Source organism: Trichechus manatus, unplaced genomic scaffold (assembly GCF_000243295.1).
Source record: "Trichechus manatus latirostris isolate Lorelei unplaced genomic scaffold, TriManLat1.0 scaffold00138, whole genome shotgun sequence".
Lineage (NCBI taxonomy): Eukaryota > Metazoa > Chordata > Mammalia > Sirenia > Trichechidae > Trichechus > Trichechus manatus.
The window spans coordinates 860,878-886,461 of NW_004444074.1; the positions used below are offsets into that span (position 1 = coordinate 860,878).

At 50.4% G+C, this 25,584-nt stretch overlaps 1 protein-coding gene across 3 annotated transcripts in view; it reads left to right on the forward strand.

The window, feature by feature from the left end:
- Positions 1 to 25,584, forward strand: part of MYO18A (myosin XVIIIA) — a 103,569-nt gene that overhangs the window by 201 nt on the left and 77,784 nt on the right. For 2 of the 3 annotated variants that reach the window (XM_004385352.2, XM_023739623.1), the window contains exon 2: positions 10,925 to 12,004. In XM_004385352.2, the coding sequence (XP_004385409.1) occupies positions 11,006 to 12,004 (999 nt within the window). In that variant the 5' untranslated portion in view covers positions 10,925 to 11,005. The remainder of the gene's footprint in view (positions 1 to 10,924; positions 12,005 to 25,584) is intronic. The other variant, XM_023739622.1, reaches the window with a different exon arrangement.

A 25,584-nucleotide genomic window follows, 5' to 3' on the forward strand; every position in this document is an offset into this window, starting at 1 on the left:
GGCCGGGCGGGCGGCACGCGGACGGCGGGGCCCGGCCGGCTCCTCCTCCTTTCCTCTCCCCTGAAAGCAGCGGCCCGGACTCCGGGCTCCTGTCCCTGGCGGCGCCGCGGAGCTCGGCCCCCGAAGGTGGGGGCCGGCCGGGAGAGGCGGGGAGCGGGAGCACTGGCCCCTTTTGCCAGCTCGGAGAGCTCAGGGGACGCGAGGAGGCAGGACAGAGTGGCCTTCAGTTTGGGGGGATTTGGGAGTTGGAGGAGGAGCCCAGGTGCCCAGAGCTGCGGATCTGGGGGCTGCAGCCTGGGGGTAGGGGGTTGTTCGGTGCCAGGCCCAGGCCCCCTTGACAGACTGACCGACCGACCGAGGCGCTGAGGAAGGCAGCGGGGAAGGCGAGCACCTCCACCGAGTCCTTTATCCCTCCCAGCGGCCTTCACCCTTTCACTGCCAGGCCGACAGCGGGCTCTTCTCAAAGGAGCAGCTGCTAGACAGCTGGTAAAACAATGGAGACCCGCTTCCCGGGGCCCCTCCCCTTGGTGCAGAAGATGGGTGGCGGGGGGAGGAGTGAATGGCAGACTTCTGGGGATTGGGAAGTGCAGGCTGTCCCCTAAGACTGGCTGCTCATCTCACCTTTCCCTGCAAAGGGGTGGGGTGTGTGTGGGAAGGTCGGACAGCCTGCCCCAGGCCTCTCCTGTCGCCCCGCCCTGCTAACCTGTCATGCCAGTTGTTTTGCCAATGAGAAGAGGGAGTTGATGAGGTTAGCCTCTCCCCCACCTCGTGGGGGCGCTGTTTGGTACCAAGCCTGATGAGGAGTGGGTCACGTTCCTGGCCAAGATGAGGCCTGCAGGGACACACCACACATTGGGGCTTTGTTGTGGGGGGTGGGAGTGTTGCCCTGTTGCAAGGCACATGTGCCCTGGTGATTAGCTGGAAAGGCTGTCACCAGAATGAGCGGGAGGACCAAGGAGAAGGCAGCCAGTTTGTTTTTTTAAGCTGGTGCTCATTTTGCCTGGTCACTTGGCCAACAGGGCATGTGTTTGGCAGTGGCCTTATAGTATGTGTTTTTGTGGGGAGAGCTGAAGGATGCTTCCTGGGAGGGGCTCTCCTGGCTACGGCCTTCCTGCCCTCAGGCGGTCTTGGAAAATTATGGAATTGGTCCCCCTTCACCTTGCCAATGACTTGGGCTGGTTTGCTTGGGTTGGTTTTGCCTCTCGGAGTCCCTGTCGTATTTCTGGCTCAGCAGAACTTGTAAATACCCCAGTGGAGAGTGAACTGTGGGAAGGGTGTATGCATTGGAGCCCTGCTGAGAGTGAGGGACGGTCATCCAGGGCGATTAAGAGCAAGGCCGTTGAATCTAGAGCTTCCACTGCCTTTCCATGGGCTTACCAGGCCTGGAACCCCTTTCTTGGGCAGTTTGATGTCCTGTTGTCATGGCAGTGTGCCTGGCCTTACCTAATGTTCCCCACCTTTTTTGGTTCAGGGGCTACATTCTATTTGGAGATACTGAAAGTTGCTCTCCTGAGGTCTCTGGCTTCCTGACAGACCTCACTGGCTCCTTGTCAATGGCCTGCCACCTCCTCAGCTTCCCCTCTGTCCTTTTGTGATGAGGGTTTTCCAGGAAATATCCTCCTGGTTGCTGGACATGACTGGCTATATATAGCCTCCGGTGGAGGTGTGCTTGTCCATTTGGGATTGGAGAATTGGGGTTGGGGCCTCAATTCCAGGAAGACAGTGGCTTGCAGGGGGAGCTGTTGTGTTGGGGGGGTTAGGAGAATGAGAAGGGTCATAGGGCGGAGGGGGTGGGGTGGGAGTGGGAAAGGCCACATGCTGGTGGTGATTTCCCTTGGGAGCTTTGAACTTTAAACAGTTGACCTGGTGCCTGGCAGCTCTGAGTTTCTGGTTTGTTTACTCTCTCCCAGCCTGGCTCAGGTGCCCCGGCATGTGCCTGCCGGCTTCCTCCTGGTCCCCAGGCTCTCCTCAGAAGCCCTCTCGTGGATTGTACCCTTTCTGACCCCTGCCTGGTCCACAGCCTCACTCTTGAGCAGTATGGGCAGCCAGCCTGTTTCCTGAAGCCCGCTTCACCAGCCCTGCTTGAGGCTGCTTATTGAGGGGCACATATGTCTTAGAAGTTGGGCCTGAAAATTCCAGGGCCTCCAGAGGCAGGTACCTAAAAGTAGACTGGGTGGGGCAGAACTGGGGTTTGTGTGAAAGGGAGAATCCACCCTGCTAGGGGTGGAGCAGGGAGTTGCTCGAACTCAGGAAGCCTTGATCCTGGACTTGGTGTGTCACAGATCTCCAGGGCAGCAGGGCTGTTCCTCCTCCTTCAAATCTGAGGTCTATCCGCAGCCGGACCCCCCTCACCTGAAGTGGACATCACAGATGGAAACTGGAGCATCAGTGTGAGCTGGGTCTTGAGGGCTGCCCTAGGCCCCAGGCCTTGTCCCAGGTGGAGAGGATAAAGCTGGGTAAAGCTGAGGGGCTCTGGCCAGACGCAGTTTAAACGTTTATGGGGGTGGGAGTACATAGCCTGCTGTATGCTGTGATTGACAGGTTCCCCCAGGGCTTGGAATGGGGCCTTGATGGAGCTTTTAAGTTCTGTTTTGGGCCAGGCTGACAGGTGCTTTTGCATCTCCCCACCACCCTTGCCCCCCATCACCATTCTCTGAGGTAGCCTGAATTAGACGGTAGGGTGGTGTGCTGGTAAGTGCTGGAATGGGAAAGGTGGGGAGCAGGACTGGAAATCCTCTTCTCCCCACTTCACTCCTCTGCCCTTTGTCTTGAGGTAGGAATCATGTGGCTTGTAAATTATCCACATTCCCTTGACATTTCAAACAGCTTTGAATCAGGCTGTGGTTTAAATTGTCAGGTCTTTTCTCTCTGCCAGGTACTTGATTGCCTCCTAAAAAGGATTATTTTTATTATTCTTTGATATTCAGAGATGTTGGATGATGGGCTCAAGGTCACACAGCAATTGGGAGGCAGGGTGGGATTAGAACTTTCGGTTTGTGGTTGAGGAGAATACCTCTCCAACAAAATCAAGGGCGTGGGGCCAAGTCTGAGCTCCCAGGCCCTTAGAGGTTTTACAGTTGAAATAGCTGAGGCCCAGAGAGGGGCTGGGACTTGCTCAAGGTCACACAGAAGGTAGTGGTGGTGGTGGGGTAGTGTTAGCTGAGCATAGCGCCGGGTCGCTGCGACAGGGCCACGGCAGCGCACCTGGAAGAGCAGTAGGGGGCCTGGCCTGGCGGCTGACACCACTCTCGCTCTCATTTCTTCCGGGGTCCACAGGATTGCTGCGTTCCAGGGGAGACTGCCTCGCAGCGGGAGGCGCCGCGAGGCTGCGACTGCGCGCGGCCAGGCTGCCTGGAAATGCCGAGAGCCGCTCGGTACCAGCGCTGCGGCGGGCAGGGAAGGAAGCCGGGGAGCCGGCACGCTCCTTGGCCGGCCGGCCGGCTGATGTCATGTGAGAAGCGTTCAGTCAGAGCGAGCACACCTGGCTCCGTGTGACCTGGCAGTGAGTCACTAGGCGCTGCGGAGCTTAGCAGAACCGGCCTGGAAAAGGCTCGGCGGCAGCAGAGGCGGCGACAGGCCCCTCACCCTGAGCCGCTTCCCATGGGGCCGCCAGGGCGGGCCAGGTGACGTTCGAGCCCCACTGGGCCGCTTGTGCTGTCCGCTCTGTGCAAGGCTTTGCTGAGATAAAGGCCTCAGGGCTGGAGGACACGGCCGCTCTGGGGGGTCAGAGGCCAAGGGAGGAAGGCCAGCTCTCTTGGGAAAGTATTTCCTTTGTATGTATTTATGAGTGTGGCCGGGGGGTGGGGATGGGGGAGCTGACTTAAGTATCCATCCCCAGCAGCCAAGTCTGGGCGCTCTTGTCTTGGGATTCTAACGTTATAGTTTCCATTTCCTGGGGTTTCTACTATGCCAGCTGCAGAGTGACCCATTTAAATCCGTCCCCACTTAAAGCCACACTACACCAGTGAAATCTGTTTTAACCAAGTCCACTAAGTCACTGAAACTTTTCCCAAAGCATGAGATGGCAAGCCTTGAACTTACTACTGCAAACCCCATTTACAGCATTAATGCTAAATGGATTACACACTACTTTGTCAAGCCTTTCTTTCTTTTTTTCTATCTTTTCTTTAAAATCACAAAAGTAACATGTACTGAAAATAAGTTTAACCAGTAGAAAATAAGTTTAACAAAGTAGAAAGTTAAACTGTTCTCTCTCCTCTCCTCCACTCCCCAGAGATAACCACTGATAAATTTTTGTAATCTATCTTTCCAGATTAATTTTTTAAAGTTTGTTATATATAGATATAAATATATATTTATATTACATATTTCTATATTTTATATAGAAATATATCATTATATAAATATAAAATATTTTTTCGTAGGCAATAAAGTGCATGCAGAAAAGCAGAAGAAAATTACGCATACTCTCACTCTCCAAGCCGCTAGGCTTAAACAGACACACACACGCACACACATGCATGCATCTACCAGATGAATATTCTCATTGTAAAAAATTAAAACACGAGTCTGCTTTGACTCCTCTAAAATCTCAGTCCCTTCCCCAGAGCATACATTTTTCTATGCATATGCAAATATTGTACATAATGTGCATACACACACGCATATATATACACTGGAGCCCTGGTGGCATAGCGGTTAAGAGCTTGGCTGCTAACCAAAAGGTCGGCAGTTTGAATCCACCAGCTGTTCCTTGGAAACCCTATAGGACAGTTCTACTCTGTCCTACCAGGGTCGCTATGAGTTGGAATTGACTCCATGGCAATGGGGTTTATATATACATGCAGAGTTTATTTTGCTTTTAGCAAAAATTATATACTATCCTGCAGCTTGCTTTTTTCACTTAACAACATAGCATAAAATCTTTCCAGATCAGTATACGCAAATCTACCTTATTTTAAAAAATCTGCCCTGTTGTTCCATAACTTAGCTATTCCTATAGCGATTTACAGATTTATGCATTACAAACAATGCTGCAAAGATTAACCCTGCTCATTGTGTGAATATATTTATAGGATAGGTGTTTGTAAGTGGAATTGCCAAGTCAAAGAAACAGTTTCATAGATATCACCGACTTACCCTCCTTAAAGGATTATACCAATTTATACTCCCACCAGTGCATGTAAGACTCCCTGCTTCCCATCCCCTAACATTGGATGTTATCAGTCTGGATAGTTTTTACTAAACTGGTAAGTGAAAAACAGTATACCTCTGGTAATATTACTGAGGCTGAATACCTGTCCATGTTTGTTGGCCGTTTGTATTTCTGCATCTTTGGTTTGCCTTTCCCTATCCTTGTTAGGGAAACCCTGGTAGTGTAGTGGTTAAGAGCTATGGCTGCTAACCCAAGGGTCGGCAGTTCGAATCCACCAGGTGCTCCTTGGAAACTCTATAGGGCAGTTCTTCTCTGTCCTATAGGGTCCCTATGAGTCAGAATCAACTCAGCAGCAGCAGGTATCCTTGTTAGGGAACCTGGTGGCGCAATGGTTAAGAGCTCGGCTGCTAACCAAAAGGTGGGCAGCTCGAATCCACCAGCCACTCCTTGGAAACCCTATGGGGCAGTTCTACTCGACGGCAATGGGTTTGGTTTGTTTTTGGTATCCTTGTTAGTGGAGTCCCTGAGTAGTGCAAATGGTTAATGCACTTGGCTGCTAACTGAAAGGTTGGAGGTTTGAGCCCACCCAGAGGTACCTCAGAAGAAAGGCCTGGTGACCTACTTTCAAAAAATTAGCCATTGAAAATTGTATGGAGCATAGTTCTACTCTGACATACATAGGATCGCCATGAGTCAGAATCGACTCAATGGCAACTTTTTTTGTATCCTTGGCAGTGGTTATATGGGGCCTCTGAACTCAATCCAGCCAGTGTGATACAGCTCGGCAAAGTGCTCACTGGGTGGCCTTCACTTCTTTGGGCTTTAGTTTCCATTTACAAAAGTCCTTTCCAGCATTAAGATTTTATGTCTTGACTTATTTTAGTCATACTTGTGCTGACAGTCATTTGTGTACTATCCTTTCTACTATCCCATTTAAATGGTAAAGATCGTGCCCTGCTACTATCAGGTACCATTCTTGACGTCCTACTATGGGCTAGTCGTTACATGAGTGGTTTGTATACATGATGTCATTTAATTTCCATGACTCATGAGGTAGGTGCTATTATTACCTCCATTTTACAGGTGGGGAAATAGAAGCATAGATGTGTTAAGTGACTTGCCCAAGATTGCACCGCTGTTAACTGGGATCTGTTCCTGGGTTTGTTACCAGATATTCGAAGCCTGAGCTCTTTTGCTAGTTTTATTTATCTTTATATCCCTCACACTTAGTAGGTGTTTGATTGATATTTTTTTTTCCAACATTTTATCACAAAACTTTTAAACATTCAGAAAAGTCAGAGTTTTACAGTGACCACCCCTACCTCTTAGATTCTACAATTAACATTTTACTTTATTATATATTAATCCCTCAATCCATCAATCCATCTTAAACTTTTAATGTATCTCAAAGTAAACTGCTGAGGAGACATCAGTTTACTTTCTCCCAAATACTTCAGCTTGTATATCATTAACTAGCATTCAATATTTGTTTATAGTTCTTTTTTTGAGTTAATATTTACATACAATGAAATTCACAGATCTTACTTGCATTATTCAGTGAGTGTTGACAGATGCATACACCTGTGCATCCCAAACCCCTGTCAAGATACAGAACATGAACATCACCCCAGAAAGTTCCCTCATGCCCTTTCTCAGTCATTTCCCAACCCCCATTTCCCGGTGGTAACCACTGTTCTGATTTTTTTCCAACATAGTTTTACCTGTACTAGAACTGCATATAAATGGAATCATACAATATATTTTCTTATGATAAAAGGCTTCTTTCATTCTCACTTGGCATAATGTTTTTAAGATTCATCCCTGTTGTTGTGGGTATCAATGTTGTGCATATACTTTTTATTGCTGAGTAGTATTCCGTTGTATGAACATGTACAATTTGTTTATCCATTCTCCTGTTGATGGACAAATCAATGCGTATTTGAGTTGAATGGTCCCTGCCCTAAAGATGCTTACTGTTGTACAGTGACAAAGCAGCTAAGTTGACAGATTGTTCTTTGCTTTGGTTTAGGAGATAGTAGGATCAAGATAATTTAGGTGCATACCCTAAGTTATGCACATACATTTCCTCTACCTAAAATTAGTGAATGCATCCTGAGTAGTGTGAGGGAAAAAGGTAAAGATCAGAAAAACTGTAAGGCTGCCTTCTCTGGAATGAGAGGGTAAGAGAAGAAGAAGAGGCACGTAGATACTGCAGCCTAGAATGGGAGGGGGTACGTGTCCCAGCTGCTGGGGACTTTGGACCTGAGGACTGGAGACACTGGGAAGTGCAAGGTCTGCAAGGAGGTGACAGAGCCCAGGTCTCTGGTGAATTGGGGGCTGAGGAACATAGGGGCAGCTGCAGCTCCATTGCAGAGCCAGTCCTGGAGAGGGAGCCTACAGGCAGAGGTGGCTCCAGACCTGTGGTGCAGGAGAGAACCAAGGCCATGGGCAGATGTGGCAATTGTGGGCTGATGGTGGGGAAGGGGGTACCTTGTGAGCTGTGCAGGTAACAGTGGCAGGACAGGATGGGGAGGAGGGAAGGGCTGACATGGATTCAGTCTCTGAGGCCTCCGGGTTGGAATGAGAGGGGTGCCTTTGGCAGAAGGTTAATAACTAAGCTGTATTCACAAGAGACTTAGAAATTTGGAATTTTAGAGCTAGAAGAGACCTAGATCATCTAGTCCAACCTTGAGCAAAGTGACAGGTTCAAGGTTCCCCAGCGATTTGTTGGCAGATCCAGGCCTAGATACCAGATCTCCTAAAATTCCCCAGCAAGCACCATTCCCTATGCTGCTGTTGTGACTGTTATTCCTGCCTCTTAGTGCCAGTGAGGGGCAGGTAGGCAGGCTGCTGCTGAGGCAGGGATTTAAATGAAGTTACTTCTCAGGGGCTTTTCCAGCTCAAAAATTCTAGAATTTCTGGGGCTGTTTTCCGTTGATACTGCTCAGATATCCAGGCTCCAGTAAAGAGCCCGACTTGGGTAAGGACTGCAGAGTGAGAACTGGAGACCCAAAAAGGTGTCTTGGTGGGGCAGCATTGTAGTTAGTCGAGTCCTGTGTGGTTGGACTAAGGCCAGTATACTCGTTTGTCCCCTCCAAGTCCTCGAGGCAGATTTCTTTCTTCATTTCTGCCACAGATGCCCCTGGAGCCATCTTCTAAACCAGCCCTTTGAGACTGTGGGTGGTGGTGGGTGATGAGTGAGGTGGGCAGTGACCAGCTAAAGATGCTGTGGACACCTTGCCAAGGGAGGAGGATGAGGAAGGCTCCTGGTTTGGTGTGAATGTGGTGCAGTTGCTTGCCCTATAATAGGTGCATGACTAAGTCCTGCGTACTAGTATATGGCTGGCCTGTGCTAAACCCCCATCCATGTTCAGGAGGAGAGGGAGGCTCCTCATGCCAAATACAGCCCTGAGGAGAAGCTGAGAGCTGGCAGGTACTCCCCCAGCCCACATCAGTCCAGATCCAGCTGGCCCTGCCTTGGCACTTCTTGGGCCCTAGATCTCCTGTCCCTCAACTGTCAGGTACTGAGCATGGAGCGTTTAGGGAACTTTGTTTTGCCAGGTAGAAACTTAGGTCAGAGAGGGAAAGGGACTAATACTAAGACCAGAGGGAGCCAGTGAATAGGCCAGAATTCCCACAACTAAATCTAATGCTTCACAACTAAAGATTTCTCTAGAATTGCACAGTCCAATGTGACAGCTACTATTCACACATGGGAGTCCCTGGGTGGCATAAATGCTTAAGGTTGGCAGTTTGAGTCAACCCAGAGGCACCCTGGAAGAAAGTCTTGGCAATCTACTTCCAAAAAATCAACCATTGAAAACCCTGTGGAGCACAGTTCCACTCTGACACACATGGGGTTGCCATGAGTTGGAATCACTGGAGGGAGTCACACATGGCTACTGATCACTTGAAATGTGGTTAGTCTGAATTGAGATATACTGTAAGTACACACCAAATTTTGAAGACAATATGGACATGAGAATGCAAAATATCTCAATTTTTTTTATACTGATTACATGTTGAAATGACAATATTTTGGATATATGTGTTAAATAAATATATTATTAAAGTTAATTTCACCTGTTTCTTTTTACCTTTCTTAATGTGGCCACTGGAAATTTTAAAATTACATACGTGGCTGGAATTATATTTCTTGCAGACAGCACTGCTCTAAAAGAAGATGCGTTGGTCTCCCAGGAAGCATGTAGGTCAGGATGCTGGATAAGGGGGAAGCACTTAGCCAGTGTACCAGGGTCCTCGGGAGTTCCTGGCCTTCTTGCCTCCCTTGCATTGTAGTTGGGATGGGAGTCACTCATGGTCGAATGGGATGGCTAGGGGGCCCTGCTTGGTGACAGGGGTGGGATGCACAGAGAGGAAAGTCTGTCCAGGGTCTGGCAGAGGTCATTGCAAGAAGGGGGTAAGCTTGTCTGGAACTCAGAGTGGGGGCCCTTTATGGAGAGAGAAAAAACTAGAATTTAATTTCTAATTAGGTGGTTTGGCCTACTTATACTTCTTGTTCCCGGCTGGTTAGAACAAGAAAGGCTGTCTCAGTTCCACCCCCACCAGGCTTTTTCAGTCTGTCCCCAATGGGATGTGTATAGGGGTAGGAGTAGGTTGGCACCTAGGCATGGTGCCCTGGAGCTGGGGTTCTCTCTCAGACTGCCACAGCTTTCTTCCCGAGGCTATATTTAGGTGTTAGTCTAGGGAAAAGGATGTGAGTTTTTCAGGATCCTGTTTATCCACCAGCCCCCCACCCCCACCTCACAGCTGTCTGTCCTCTGTTCAGTTTGGAACTTCCCCTTCCTTCCCTCCTCCCTTCACTTTGGACTCCCAGGCCCCAGAAAGGACACAGTATTTGCCCTTGAATCCCAGCAATGCCACCTATTAGCTGTGTGACAGTTAACACATACTTAATTTTCTGAGCCCCATTTTCCTTGTTTGTCCAGTGGAGATAATGATACCTACCTTACAGGCTGGGAAGTTCAAACAGGATAATGTATGGAAAGTGCCTGGTGGGTAATAGTCATTAAAGGAATGTTGGTTCCTTGAGGTCTTCTGTTAGGTGGTGGCTAAGGATGATGCTTCAGAGATAACGGGCTTAGGAAAGAGCCTAGCAGCATTTGGTATCTGTTGCCTCAGTGGATGTTGGCTGTGAGGAGGTGATGGTGGGAGTCCCTTTCCTTTCTCCTTTGTGTTTGAATCTTAAGTCAGGTCCCAGGTTGGCTTAATGTATCCCCTTGCCAGGAGGTCAGGTCTCCCAGATGCCACCTCCAGCCATACCTAAGCCTTGGTCTATCAGGGTTTAAAGGAAAGGACAGGCCTAGGAGTCTGGGCTTTTGTAACTGTATCTAAGTCTCAAGTTTCCTTATTTGTACAGTGCGGGTAATAGAAATACTTACCTATAGAAATGTTATAAGGATTCATTAACTGGGGCAGTATTGTGTAAAGCAGAGTGCCTTGCACATAGCTAGCACTCAGTATGGGGTAGCTGTATTTAGCATAGGAGGCCTGGTGGTACAGTGGTTAAGCACTCGGCTGCTAACCAAAAGGTTGGAGGTTCGAACCCACCAGCCACTCTGCAGGAGAAAGATGTAGCAACCTGCTTCCTTAAAGATTACAGCCTTAGAAACCCTATGGGGCAGTTCATCTCTGTCCTATAGGGTTGCTGTGAGTTGGAATCGACTGGACAGCAATGAGTTTTGGGTTTTTGGTTTGGTGTTTTGTATTTGGCCAGGTCTGGCCTAGAGACACAGGAAGAGGCTCTGCTTGAATAACCTTTCTCCCTCTTTGTGTGTTTATTTGCAGCAGCAAGGTGGGGTACGAAGACCCTGTGCTAATCACCCATAATCCTCTGAGGGTGCCCCCCCTAAAAGCAGCACCCCCACCATGTTTAACCTAATGAAGAAAGACAAGGACAAAGATGGAGGGCGGAAGGAGAAGAAGGAGAAAAAGGAGAAGAAGGAGCGGATGTCAGCAGCGGAGCTGCGGAGCCTGGAGGAGATGAGCCTACGACGTGGCTTCTTCAACCTGAACCGCTCCTCCAAGCGTGAATCTAAGACACGCCTGGAAATCTCCAACCCCATCCCCATCAAGGTGGCCAGCGGCTCCGACCTGCACCTGACTGACATTGACTCCGACAGCAACCGGGGCAGCGTCATCCTGGACTCAGGCCACCTGAGCACAGCCAGCTCTAGCGATGACCTCAAGGGCGAGGAAGGCAGCTTCCGCGGCTCTGTGCTGCAGCGGGCAGCCAAGTTCGGCTCCCTAGCCAAGCAGAACTCCCAGATGATTGTCAAGCGCTTCTCCTTCTCTCAGCGTAGCCGGGACGAGAGTGCCTCGGAAACCTCCACCCCATCAGAGCACTCAGCCGCCCCATCCCCGCAGGTGGAGGTGAGGACTCTAGAGGGCCAGCTGATGCAGCATCCTGGCCCTGGCATCCCTCGGCCAGGGCCCCGGTCCCGAGCCCCTGAACTGGTGACTAAAAGGTTCCCAGCGGACCTACGCCTGCCCCCCGTGGTATCCCCACCACCTCCTGCCCTCCGGGAGCTGGAGCTGCAACGCCGGCCTACTGGAGACTTTGGCTTCTCCCTGCGGCGAACTACCATGCTGGATCGGGGTCCCGAGGGCCAAGCCTATCGGCGGGTGGTTCACTTTGCTGAGCCTGGTGCAGGCACCAAGGACCTGGCCCTGGGGCTGGTGCCGGGCGACCGGCTGGTGGAGATAAATGGGCACAATGTGGAGAGTAAGTCCAGGGATGAGATTGTGGAAATGATCCGGCAGTCTGGGGACAGTGTGCAGCTCAAGGTGCAACCCATCCCAGAGCTCAGCGAGCTGAGCCAGAGCTGGCTGCGAAGCGGCGAGGGACCCCGCAGGGAGCCAGCTGATGTGAGTGTTTGCCTGGGCCATGGGGGATGAGCAGGGCCCCGGAATGCTGGCATCTCCTGCTGCTGTACTTAGATGGGTGATTAGGGTGCCCAATGGCCACAGTCAGAGCCTAGCGAGCGTGTGAGTGGGGAAGCTGTGCCACTCCCTGGGCTCCAGGGACCACTTACCTAGCCTGTGGAGAGGGACGACCTCAGGAGAGGGTACCCCCATGCCAGATGCCCATTAAAGCAGTCACACCTTGGCCTCTGTAGCTTGTCCAAGAGCTGAAGACAAGTCCCCACGGACTCATCGTGGTAGAATTCTCAGCCTTCTCTCTGTTTTCCGCATCTGTTGGATTGACTTGGTTGAATTCCAGCATAATGCTTTTCTTGAGGGTGCTGCCCTAGACCAGGTTCTGCCTAATCTCTGGGGCCCCAAGAGGGGTCTGATACTGGTTGATAACTGCTGTGGAAGTGTTGAGCTTGATGATACAAGGATGGGTTAGGGGCTTGGGGACCATATTTCCGAAGCCCCAAATTTGGGCATGTGGGCTAACATATGCTACCTCCAGATATGAGAGACAGTCTGGATACTAAAATATAGGATTTCTGTGTTATTTAGAATTCTAGGTGAAAAGAAGACAAATTATTTCAAATAAGGGCTGCCATGGAAACATCTGGGAGGGACAGCTGCTATGGTTATAGCTCCTGGGGAGATAACCTCAGGTCAAAGCCTCTGTTGCCCCTGAGTGAGTGAAGAGTTGAATACCAGGTGAGGTTGTAGAGATAAGGAGGGCCAGGTCGTACAGGACTGTGTAAATCATGGTGGGAGTTTTCATTTTATCTCAGTGAAATGGGAAGCCATTGCAGGATTTGAAGCAGGGAGTGACCGGATTTGATATATGCTTTATAAAGATCACTTGAGCTCTAAGAATCTTTGTTACCTCTTCTGGAAGAAGGAAGAGTGTGGTCCTGGAAAACAGACAGGAATCAAACCTACAGAGATAGTATATCCTGACTATTCCTTGGACTCCAACAAAAAGGCAGGAGCAAAAGAGATTTAGAATAGACATATGAGCAGATCTCCACAGGGAATCCAAGGTCTCTCACCCCAGGGGTCTTTTGATATGGTGGCTACATATCAGTTTAGAATGTCCTGCCTGGGGACAGCACATGAAGGACAAGGTGACCTCTGGCCATCCAACTCTCCAAGCTGTGGGTTCTAGGACTATAGCCTGACTAGCGTACAGCCTGACCAAGACTTTTCAGCACTAAGTGACCTGCCAGATGTGTAAAGTCAGAAATGGGAGGAAATGCTCCGGAAGCAGGCAGAGTCCCAGCCCCAGCTCTCTCCCAGGGAGGGGAAGTGGATGCTCAGGGTGGCTGTCAACCTAACAGCCTATCACTCGGGCCTGGGGGCTGGGAGCTGCTAGGTCAGACCCTGGCAGGAGGCACTGGAGTTGGGTTCCAGGCCTTCCTTTATGCTGGGGTTGGTTAGGTTCAGGCAGCTTTGCTAGTCAGAGAGTGGCAAGGAGTGGGAGGGAGCCTGTTGTGGAATCCAGGGAAGGACCTGGCCTCACTAATTCCAGAAAAACACACTGAACACCTACTGTGTGTCAGCCTACCAGGCTAGACTGAACTCAGGGAACCATGACTGAGAGGGGGAAGAAAACAGGAAGGTCCTTATCTCAGAACCAAAGACCTTAACATGTTGCTACCTCTACTTTCTCCCAGGCTAACACTGCTTTTAACAGATGGAATTTTCTTTCTCTTAAAGACTCTCCCAGGGGATTGTTGCCAGCTCCTGCTGAACCACAGCACAGGCCTCTGTGGGGCCCTGGGCCTGGCATCCCAGATGCTGTTTAGTTTTTTCTTTATAGCACAGGGATCATCCTGGCGTCTCACCTTTCCCAGCCATTCACCTTTCCCAACTAGCTGCTGCTACCCCATCCCTGGGGAAGTGGATGATTCACCTTTGGAGGCCCTGGTGGATTCCAAGTTACAGCTGATATCCTTGAAACACTGGCTCCCTCCAGCCCCCATGCGGCAAGCCTAGCTGGTGCCCAGAGGACTTCTTCCCCAGGTATTAGCCTGGGGGATCTGGCAGGGACATAGTAGAAAACCTGATCACCATGAGTCTCCTAGAATGATCTGACAGGCCAAGAAGAAACATAGGGTTGGGGGGAGTCCTCATGCCAGAAGCAGAGAGGAGCAGGGTGAACCCAGCATTTTCCAGCTTCCTGGGGCAGATTCTGGGAGCCTCGCATGGGAGTGCTGCAGCTTCTTCTGTGGTCCTCCTCTATCTCCTCCTCTTCTTCCTCCCACTCTTCCTTCTGCTTCTTTTCTTGGCAATAGTTGTAATCCTAGTTCCACGCCAAGAAAAGAGTCTTCTTGCTTCCTCCAGGCTTCTGGGTGGGGTACCCTGATGACTCTAGCTCCACAGGGACAGTTCCTGGCGGCCACCCTGCCCGTCAGGCCATCCATCAACTGTGTCCACACGTTGCCTGTCCTTAGGGAGCTCTAAGGGAGCTGGCTGGCCATCTGTTCTCTTCTTGCATATGGATGGGGCCAGGCCCCCTGGCTCCTCTCCATGGCCTGTTCAAAAGGCTCCAGGGAGAGCCAGCCCCTCGGGTTTCCCTCTAACATCGTGTGTGTCCAGAATGCTTGGCTTGCACCTTCTTCATGTGTCCCTGTAGCTGCTAGATCAGGTTCCATCAGGAGTAGGGGTAAGCCATGGAAGTATGATAGACTTGGGGCCTAACAGAAATGCTCAGCAGGCCTGAGAGAAGCATCCTGTCCTTCCATCATCTATCCTTCCACCAACCTTATCCATTAAACAAACATTTGTTGAGCACTTGCTGTGTGGCCCTGGGATCCAGCAGTGAGTGGTATACAATCTCAGCCCCAAGGAACTCTAATCTACTGGAGGAAATGGCCAAGAAGCCAGACAATGACAGTGCAGTTTGAGAAGCTCAGTAAAGGCCAGTACAGTGTGCTAGGGGAGCCAATAAGTCATGGGGGGTGGGGCAGCAACAGGTGACGTTTTAGTAGGAGTAAGGGGAAAGGAAGGCTGGAGAGATAATGGCACATTTAGGGAATAAGACCGGAGTGGGGTGAGTGTTGTAAAGCAGCAGGAGAGGTAAGCAGGGACCAGGTTACATATGTCCTTGTGAGCCATGCTAGGGAATGTGAACTTCAGTCTAAGGGCAGTGAAGCAGTTTGATTAGGGAGATAGGAATAGATTTCAAAATTCTTTACTTATGGAGAACGCTTTGAAGTGTAGCAAGGCTAGCTGTGGGGAGAATAGTCAGGGGGCTATTGTAGTAATCCAAGCAGACGGATGGCGGCCTGAACGGGTAGAAGCAGTGGGGATAGAGAAGAGTATCCGACTTGAGTGATCGAGGTAGATTCTGTAGTCTTGGTGACTGATAGTGTAGGGGATGAGGAAGAGGAGGGGTCAAGTGTGACCACCAGTTTTGAGGGAAGGTGTTGAGTTTTTTTCCCTGTTCCTTAGGAAAAGGTTTTTTTGAAACATCTAGAGCAATTACTCTTAAGTTTGCCAAAGGCAAAGTGCTCCTGGAATCTGATGAGTTTAGAGGAAGTGTTGCTAAGGCTGAGGATCCTAAAACCCCAGTTGGATCAGAACTCCTTCTTCCTTCCCATCCATGAGTCTGGGTGGGAAAGTTAGAGTCCACCTGGGAAAGGATAGAAGCCAGGCTGGAGACTGGGGCCTGGGACAGAAGAGGGTTGGTCCCTCTTGTTTGTATTCTCAGTGGGCCCATCCAGGGGGACAAGTAGATTGTCTAGGAGTATAGGATGTTGAGGACACATCCCAGCTGCCAGAAGGGCATGGCTCTGCTGAACTCAGAAAAGCCCATTTGGCCAAACCCTGGCCAACGTGGTTGTCCCCCATCACAAAGACCCAGAGGAGCTGGTCTGTAGGGGATCCTACCCAGAAAGTACTGCCTCCCTGAGCTTTCAAGGATGGTAGAGGGAGAGAAGTGGAGCTTTAAAGGAAGGCCTACCTCTCCTCCCAGTCAAATCTAGTTTTTTGAACCCTCTGAGGCTGTCAGGCATTTGCCTGAGAACTGTGATACAGTTACTTCTCCTGTTGGACCATGGGGCTCATAGTCATAGGCTTTAGGGCCATGAGGTTCCTTAAGAGGTTGTCATGTCCATCCTAAACCACCTTCAGGAGAGTCTGGGAGAGGGAATATTATACTGGAAAGAGCATGGGCTTTGGAGCAAGAAAGACATGGGTTTGAGTTTTACCAAAGTTACCAAGCATTTCTGAGCCTCAGTTTACTCGTTCATTCAACAAATATTTCATGAAGTCTACTTATGGATCAGGCACTGTGCTGGGCATTGGGGAATTAAATAAATAAAATATAGTCTTTCCTTGAAGAAGTATAGCCAGTTGCCGTGGAGTCAATTCTGACTCATGGTGACCCCCTGTGTTTCAGAGTAGAACTGCGCTCTGTAGGGTTTTCAATGGCTGTGATCTTTTGGAAGTATATTGCTGGGCCTTTCTCTCAAGGTTCCTCTGGGTGGATTCAAACTGCTAACCTTTTAGTTAGTAACTGGGTGCTTTAGCTGAGCGCTTAACCGTTTGTGCCACCCAGGGACTCCTTAAACCAGTTGCTATTGAGAGAGGAAGCATAGATGTAAGTAAAGAAATGCAAACAAGCACCACAGCTATGCAGAAGTGTGTATGGGTCCAGTGGGCAGGAAGGCGGAAGTGGCCAGTCCTTCCAGGGGCTGGGGTGGCAATTAGGCCTCTTAAAAGAGGTGACCCTTGATCTCCTCTATAAAAGGCATTATTCTAACCTTCCAGAGTTTGAGAAGGACTGAGAAGGGCACATATCCAATTAACTAACATGTTATCTCTGAGAAGGAAAATAGGATTGAAAGCTCAAGGGAGACTGTTGCTTTTTATTCTATGTACTGTGCTTTGTGGGTCTTTATATAAGACAAACATGTTGATGTATTAGGTGAGATCAGTTATGTAAAGCTTCAGCAGGTAGTAAATTCTTAGGAAGGTTAGTAACCCTTCCCTCGGCCCAGCCTCTAAAGCCACCCAGAGAAGGTAATTTCTGTCCCCGTAGTTAATCCATCCCAGTGCCCTCCTACTCTCACAGTTTTCCGTCCAGTAGAGACTCCTAGTATTTCTGATTCTCCATGCTTTTGTCCAGACCCTTTCCCTGTTGCTCTGTCCTTACAGACAACTAGCTGAAGGGAGAGATGAGACCCTGGCTCTCCCTAGCCCTTTCCAGCTTTTTAGAGCCCAGCTCCAGAGGGTGCAGGCTTGGCCATCAGTGGCCTCACAGGTGACTGGCCAGTCAGGGTTGCCTGCGTGGGAGGTGGGGGTCGGGGAGCCCCCTTCCCTGTAGTGGAAGCTCTAGACGCCTGCGTGGAAACTGTATGTATGAGCCTCACCAACCTTGTCTCCAGGGCACCTTGTTCCCAGGAACAAGGCCTGCAGTATTCTAAGGGGAGACTCAAAACTGTACCGTTTCCAGGTCTGCCAGGCCAGGCTCTGAGCAGTGGGCTTTCCTGGGGGCTGCTGGCGGTGGTGGAGCTGCTGGGTGCTGCCTGGGCTCAGTGCTCTAGACTGCTTCTGTTCCTAATTTTATTCCAAATGATCTATGGAGGGTTTTTGTTGTTGTGTTTTTGTTTTTGTTTTTCTGTTGTTCAAACAGGCAATTTTAATTTCATTTTGTGCCAAAGCTTTAGGCACCTCTGGCAGCAGGGAGTCTCACCACGAGAGACTCCTGGTTTGCAGGCTCAGAGTGGAACTAAAACTAAGACCTTTTGGTAATGAGGGTTAAAGTAGTGGGGCCAGTGGGCAGGTGTCAAAGGCATGAGAACTGGTGGGTGAAAGGTCTTTGGCAGAGTTTTGTGGCGTATCTATCCTGGATTAGTGTGGTGCATGGGATCAGGAGGATAGAGCAGCAGACTAGGCTATTCCTATTTGCTAGGTCTCCCTTCTTTATCCTCAGAGACACCATTCTGTCTTCATCCCTATGAGATGCTACACGAATGGCAGCCCCAGAGCACCTTGGCCACCCCGCTGTAGGTGGTGGGCACAGTGCCCCGGCCACACTGAGCTGGGTGTAGGGGCATGCTATGGTCATTGGTTGTTTTTACAGACTTAATTTGGAGCCCTGGTGGTGGGCAGGGACTTGAGGTCGCCTGTCCTGGCCTCTTCCGGCCCTGGCTAGAACCCTACCCATCTGCCCTGACACCCTGGCCACCCTGCCCTCTGCTCCCTTCTCATTTCTCTTATTTACATTGAAATGGTTCTGGAAAATACCGGATACGCAAACACCCTGACTGGGGGTGGGTGAGGAGTAAGGCGGGTAGGAACACAAGTATTTTAAAAATGCTGCAAATCTCTACAGCGTTTCCCAGAAACCACAAGCACGCGCTCTGCCTGCCAGCAGGGCTCCCGCCACCCCACTGCACTAAGCTGCTAAATTCTGCTCACTGCAGCCTGGGGTGGAGAGCAGCATCTGGGGGGACCAGTGACCCAGTTGGGGTGGGGGCTCCCCTGCTGCCTGGGCAGGCTGCCTGGCGCCTCCATTGTCAGTTCTGGGCAGCGGGTATGGATGTGCCCCAGGCATCTGGCAGCACTGTGGGTGCCCACTATGCCAGACAGGCCTTGCAACATGGAGTTGGGGTTTTCATACCCTGCCACCCCTGCTGTGCAGTTTGGGGGGCCCCAGTCAACCCTAGAGTCCTGCGTGGTGTTTGGCAGCAGCTTCTGTTCTGTTAAATACAGGGGGCCGTGTCGGCAAAGCTCATTTTTTCAGTTGTTGGCTCAAGTTTGGTTGGGAAACTATTTCCTTAGACCTGGGTCACTACTCTGGCTCCCTTCATCTCCTGCCATGTGTTCCTCAGAACCAGGGCATGGCGGTCTGCCCTGGCTTGGCTCCACCCGGCTGCTTTGCAAAGACTCTGGGTCAAGGAAGAATGTAGGGTATTTGCCCAGGGCTCTGTATGGTGCCCAGTACGATGCCTGGCACATACATGCTCCCTGAATGGTGTTTAGTTGATCTGGTTAAGAGTCAGCTGGAAAGAAACGTCTTGAGGGAAGGGCATGAGGAATAATAGCAAGGATAGGCTCATAGCTAGTGCTCACCATATGTTAGGTACTGTTCTAGATCTTTTACAACATAAAACTCAAAAAAAAAAAAAAAAAAAAAAACCTACTATACTACCTATACTACCAGGGTTTCCTTTTACAATATAAACTCATTTAATTTTCACAACAACCCAATGAAATAGGTGTTATTATGATCTCTGTTTCACAAATGAGGAAACTAGATCGCAGAGAGGTTAAGTAAGTTGCCTAAGGTCTCACAGCTAATAAGTGGCTTGCCAGGATTTGAATTCAGGCCATCAGCTCCTTGCTCTTAACCATGTGCTGTACAGGGTGGAGGAAGGTAGTACCTGGATATCTTTATAAATTCACTGCCCAGCCCAGGCCTGGGCCCTTCTGATTCTTATTGTCCTTGGTCATTAGAAGCCTCCTCACCTCCTTGTCTTCCTTCCAGAAGGGAAGAGGAAGCCAGTAGTGACTGACCACTGTGGCTCTTCATTTATGGATGATGTGGAAGGTCTGTGCTGTAGAAGTGTGACTGTTGCTCTCAGTATCTCCTGAGGATTAGCCCAGAGGAAGCGAGCCCAAGTGGCAGCAGGCAGGATTGAATCTTGTGGGAGCTGGGAGATGTCCTGGAAAAGGTGGTTGAGGGAAGCCAGAAGAGGGGCCTCTGGAAGCCTTAGGAAGAGGAGAGGCATCTGTCTCAGCAGCGTTTGGATGTGGTCCCATAGGGCTGGAGGGAGTGCGGACTTTTGCCCCTTATGCTTCTCTGCTAGATCCGGGAGGGCAGGGACATTGTCCCTCTCACCTTTGGGCCCTTACTGCTGTGCTGGTACTGATCTCCGCAGGATCTCCAGGGCGTCCTCTTTGACCAAGAGCAGGCTCCTCTTCCACATTGCAAGGGTGCTGTACTCTGTTGCTTCCGATGTGTGCATTGTGTGAAAGACGTTGGGGAACACAGCCCAGGAGTGCTTAGCAGTAGTGGGTGTGCAATACAGAGCTCCTATGGGCTTCTACCATTGAGTCCTTGCTGTTCCTTTTGTCTACAATACTTTTCCCTGCCCACCCTCATACACTCATACGCACTGGCCTCAGTTTGAGTATCACTTCCTCAGGGAAGCCTTCCCTAATCCTTCCCAACCACATCAGGTCCCTGCCTTGGCAGCACCCCATCCTTCTTCATAGCATTCATCAAGATTATAATTAATTAATTTTCTTATTATTTCTCCAATGCTGGAGCACTTTATGAGAGCAGCGGATATCTGCCAAATGGAAGGAGATGGTTCTATAACTAGGAACTGGTTTCCTATTCTCTCTGGTTTTCCTCGTTTAGCTCAGTTTTGGTTCCTAGAACACCCACCCCTGACTGGCCTTGGTGACCTGTCTGTAGTGTGTTACCACTGACTGTTTGCCTCCACCCACTGACTCTGTTTCCTGTGTCCCTGGGGATTTGCCATCTCTTACAGGAGTAGAGTCATGCTTTGTAGGAACCCAGAAGCAGGAGCCTGGGGAAGAGGCTGTGGGAGGAGGGTCCTAGGGACAGCCAGCCACCTGCCCCTGCACTGGAACCTCCATGAAGGTGCCAGGCTTGGGTAAGAAGCAGATTCAGGGTTACATGGGGACCACACAGTGTCCAGCCCTGGGGACCTTGGAGGAATGTGCCTGTCTCACTGACTGTAGGTCTCCGAGGGGGTGGAATGTGGCCCCACCGGGCTCAAGGCTTCCTCTTCCCTTCTGCTGCTTTCCCAGGGCTGCCTGCGTGCTGGAATGTCGGCAGGCTGGGAATTTTCACAACAAGGATTTTTCCCAGTCAGAGAAAAGATTCCAGTTGGAACCTGGGGAAAGCTCCTGCATGGGTAGGGGCTACTGGAGAGGGCAAGGGCGGATGCTAGGACAGGCCCACTGCGCTGCTCTGAGCCTCTCTGGGAGACACAGACATCTGGCTTCCCCACTGGGCCAGGTCACGGGGAGCCTGGGCTGTAGGGCTCAGGAGAGGCAGTGGGAGGCCTTGGAGACCAGAGACTCCACCTCTCTGAGGAGGAGAGGGTGGCTGGCCACATCCCACAAGGCCTCACTTCCTCTGGCTGGTACATGAGTCAGGAAGGGGAACCGCCTCGGATTCCATCTTCAGGTGGGGCTGTGCCTGCCAGACCCAGGTTCTCTGGCCTATGGGGGCCATTTGGCCTTGGCAGGAGGTGCCGCTACTGAATTTGTCACCTGGATCCGCCCTCTACTTTCTGGGCCCCACAACGCCTCCAGGGACTGGTTCCCTCTCTTGGTGACCTTTCCGGCCTCTGTGCCCTTTGCCCCCTGATGTCAGTTCTGCTGGTTCCTTTCTCTCACTTCCATTTCTGCAAGGAGCTGACTCACTTCCTCTCTCCCCTCCCAGTTTCTGTCACTGCTATGCCCTGTGGCAAGCACAGTACATGCAGGGAGGGAGATTTCTCACAGGACACTTCCTGGGTTCTTCTTTGGCAGCAGGACTGTGTGGCTGCCCCTGGCTCTGGGGCTGAAGAGGGCAGAGTGTGGGGTGTGAAGAGGGATGGCTCTGGACTGTGGGGAAGGCCAAGTATGAATGTGTCCAGAGCCTAGGCACCATCAGGGCAGGGTATCAGGAAGCCCTGATGAGCACCTGCCCCATGCCGCACTCTGGGTTCTGTGGAGGAGAAAGACAGAAGATGCCATCCCTATGATCAGGGAGCCTGCGCTTTCTCTAGAACAGAAGACATCTGCAAAAAGTTAGATCTCGGCCCAGGGTGGCATGGGCTGGGGGCCAAGCAGTGACAGCACAGTCAGGCAGCACGGCCCATCATGACTCTGTGACACCCAGTTTCATTCCCAGCCCCATCACATCAAGGGGAAAATGTCTGGAGAATCCAATGGAGCCTTCCAGGGACAGAGCAAGGGGGAAGAGTCTGATACTATTTCCTGTGTTGGGTCTTCCTGCTGGGGGCCCTGCATCCTTCCCCTCCCCACCCCTGCTTCCCTCATTTGTGGACTGGTTTGGCTGTGGAGCCGGCTGCAGAAGCACAGGCTTCAGAGCAGTAAATGGTTTCCTCCTAGACCTTCTACGTTGCCCTCCCCAGAGCGGTCCAGACTGTGGCAGCCCATGTGCCTAGCACTTCAGGCACTGGGGGACCCGGCCTGAACCTGGCACAGCCTTGCATCCCTCCTCAGCAGGCAGTCTAGGTTACCTAAAGGACACAGGCACAGCGTGAGGCCGAGTCCCCACTCACTTGGCCGTACATCAAGATCAACAGAAGCAAGAGGGAAACTGGGCCTGCCGCCTGAGAAGCCTGGGGGGACTGCTGTGGTCTATCTTCCTGGAATCAAGTGACCAGCAAACCTCCCGATTCCCCTTAGCACTTGGCTTTGTCTGGCAGCACCCCATTCCACTGGCAGCCTGCGATTCTGGCCACAGCATTTCTGGACAACGACAGGAGTTTCTTGTTTAGGTGAGCTGAGGGGCAGGCAGGAATGAGGTCTAGGCTTGGAGATGGTTAGGAGTGCCAGCTTGATCACCTCACCCAAAATGCCCTCGCCCTCCCTCGTGGGAGGGGAACCACCCTGTGCAGGCACATGGATGCCTGTCTGCATTCCTCTCTCAGGGCTTCTTTATTGTTACTCACCTCCCCCCATCATTCCTGGGCCACCTGGGGAGCAGAACTGGGCTCTGTGGCAGGATACTCAGCTTGGAAATGGCCTGGGTGTCTCACATGCTGCAAATAAAAATTTAGACTGAGTTGTCCTTTTCTCCCACACCTGGTCCGAAGCATTTCTGCTACCAGCTTCCAGCCCTTCTAACCAGCTCTCACCTCTGTGTCCCGATGAAGTCTGGCCTCAAACCAGAGGACTTGGTCTCAGGAGTAAGGCAAGGTGGAGTTTTTCTGCTTTTATTAGGGCCTTGGGTTTCACCAGCCCCATTATCCTCTCTAGTCCACTGGTTTTGAGAGCTCTCTTCTGTGCCTCTGAAAGAGGGACCTATGCCGTAAAGGCTCCCCTGCCCCCATCTCTTCAAAATCCCAAACCGTAGCTTTCTTATTGTTACCATAGAAACAGATGCTTGGTCAATATGGAGTTGGACAGAAAGGCTGGCTTTGGCTGTAGGAACTGCTTCCAGCTCATTTTGTGGAGAGAAAGAGAGAGGAAGGCAGCATAGAAAGAAGGGCCCACAAATCCAGAGTTATGTATGGTTATTGTATGTATTGTTAATACATTGGGATGTATTGGTTGAGGCATGGACTCTGGAGCCAGACTGCCTGGATTCAACTCCTGGCTCTGCTACTTACTAGCTTGGTAACTGTGGGCAAATTATTTAATTTTTCTGTGCCTTATTTTACTTACCTGTAAAATGAGAAATAGTACTTTCTTCATAAAGTTCTGAGGATTAAATCAATAATACATCTAAATCACTTAGAGTAGTGCCTGGCACATAGTAGGTGCCCAAAAATGAGCATCATCATCATCATCATCAATATATCTCTGACATGTTGGATGTGCTACACCCCAGGATGCATTTGGTGCTTTGTAGCTTTGTGGACCTTCTGCCCACAATGACTCAGTTTTGCTCACGGAGAAGGGAGGGCTTTACTGTTGTACCCAGGCTGGTACTTTTGTCCAAAGTACCTTTCAGGTGGAGATAGGGAAATAAGGCCCAGAGGTCACCACACTTACTTACGGCCACACAGTAACCTCAGAGTGGGATTGCTCTGCCCAGAGTTTCCAACCTAGTTTAAAACTGTGCTGGCTTTTCTGTGACTTCCCTCAGTCAAATCCTTGGCTAATGCCAATACCTTTGGAATACAGGCTTCTTTCTACCTATTTGTTTTCCAGTTGAACAAACTACCTTTTTTTTTTTTTTTTTGGTCTTTTGACAACGGGTTTTGCTTCTTCACGCTTGTCCTGCTCATGACAGCACATATGGATCAGGGTTAAACAGGAACTGAGGATGGAACTGAGGCACAGCAAACAGTTCCCTGGCCTGTCTTCTGTTCTTCCATCACACATGAGCTTGCCCAGAATCTCCTACTCACATTCTCTAACTACTGTAGCAAGACCTCTCACGCTAAGTTCCTGTGATAGAACGTGATAGCGGTCAGGTCCACACTCTGTTCCCTTGTTCTTCCATACACCTAGGGCTGGTAGAGCTTGTTTGAGCCTCTCCAGCATGTCGAACATGTCCCAGAGTCCTTTCTCCACCATGTCCTCCTCCTTCTTTGGTTCATCCAACTGGCAATGCAGAGTAGTCCAATGTGGTCCTTGCTGCCCCATGGCAGAAACCCTGGGCATGCTGCCTGGGGCAAGATTTCACTGGCCTTATTTGCCCTGGAAAGTCCAGGGTTCTACTGGGACTTCTCTCTCTGGGAGCACTAACATGAGTCCAGCATCAGGTGACGTGGGGAAGCCCTCCAGGGCCTCAGGCCACTACATTCCAGATGTCTTACCCATGCATGGCCCAGAGACTGCAGAAACAAGGGATGATTGTGTGGCACTGAGGGGCTTTCTCCCAGGCCTGGGATGCCTTGGGGTGGGGCAGGCTTCCATTCAGCCTTGCCTTTTCAGCTCCGTGGCATCTGGCTTCTGTTCCCAGACTGGGTGTTAACTATTGTGGCTATAGTCCCCTCTTCCACCTCTTTCTGAGGCCTAGGGACCAAGGATTCTGTCTCTAGGCTCATGGGGACAGGGGTTTAAGCAGACTGTGAGGTGGGGAGGAGAGGGGAAGGTAGCAGCAGATAGTCAGGGGCATCACCTGAAGGAGTCTTTGTCAAGGATGACCAGGTTAATCTGACAGGGGGAGCCTCTAGACCAAGCCTGTGCAACAGAATATTCTGCAAAGATGGAATTATTCTATAATCTGTGCTGTCCAATTTGGTAGCTACTAGCCACGTGTGGAACACTTAATTGTGCTCATATGGAACCTGTACATAGACCAAACAGAACCAGGGGATACCGCATGGTTTAAAATCAGAAAAGGTGTGTGTCAGGGTCGTATCCTTTCACCATACTTATTCAATCTGTATGCTGAGCAAATAATCTGAGAAACTGGACTATAGGAAGAAGAACGTGGCATCAGGATTGGAGGAAGGCTCGTTAACAACCTGCAACATGCAGATGACACAACTTTGCTTGCTGAAAGCAAAGAGGACTTCAAGCACTTACTGCTTAAGATCAAAGACTACAGCCTTCCATATAGATTACACCTGAACATAAAACAAAAATCCTCACAACTGGACCAATAAGTAACATCATGATAAACAGAGAAAGTTGTCAAGGATTTCATTTCACTTGGATCCACAATCAATGGCCATGGAAGTAGCAGTCAAGAAATCAAAAGACTTATTGCACTGGGCAAATCTGTTGCAAAAGACCTCTTTAAGTGTTAAAAAGCAAAGATGTCACTTTAAGGACTAAGATGCACCTAACCCAAACCATAGTATTTTCAATTGCCTCATATGCATGTTAAAGCTGGACAACAAATAAGGGAAGACTGAAGAAGAATC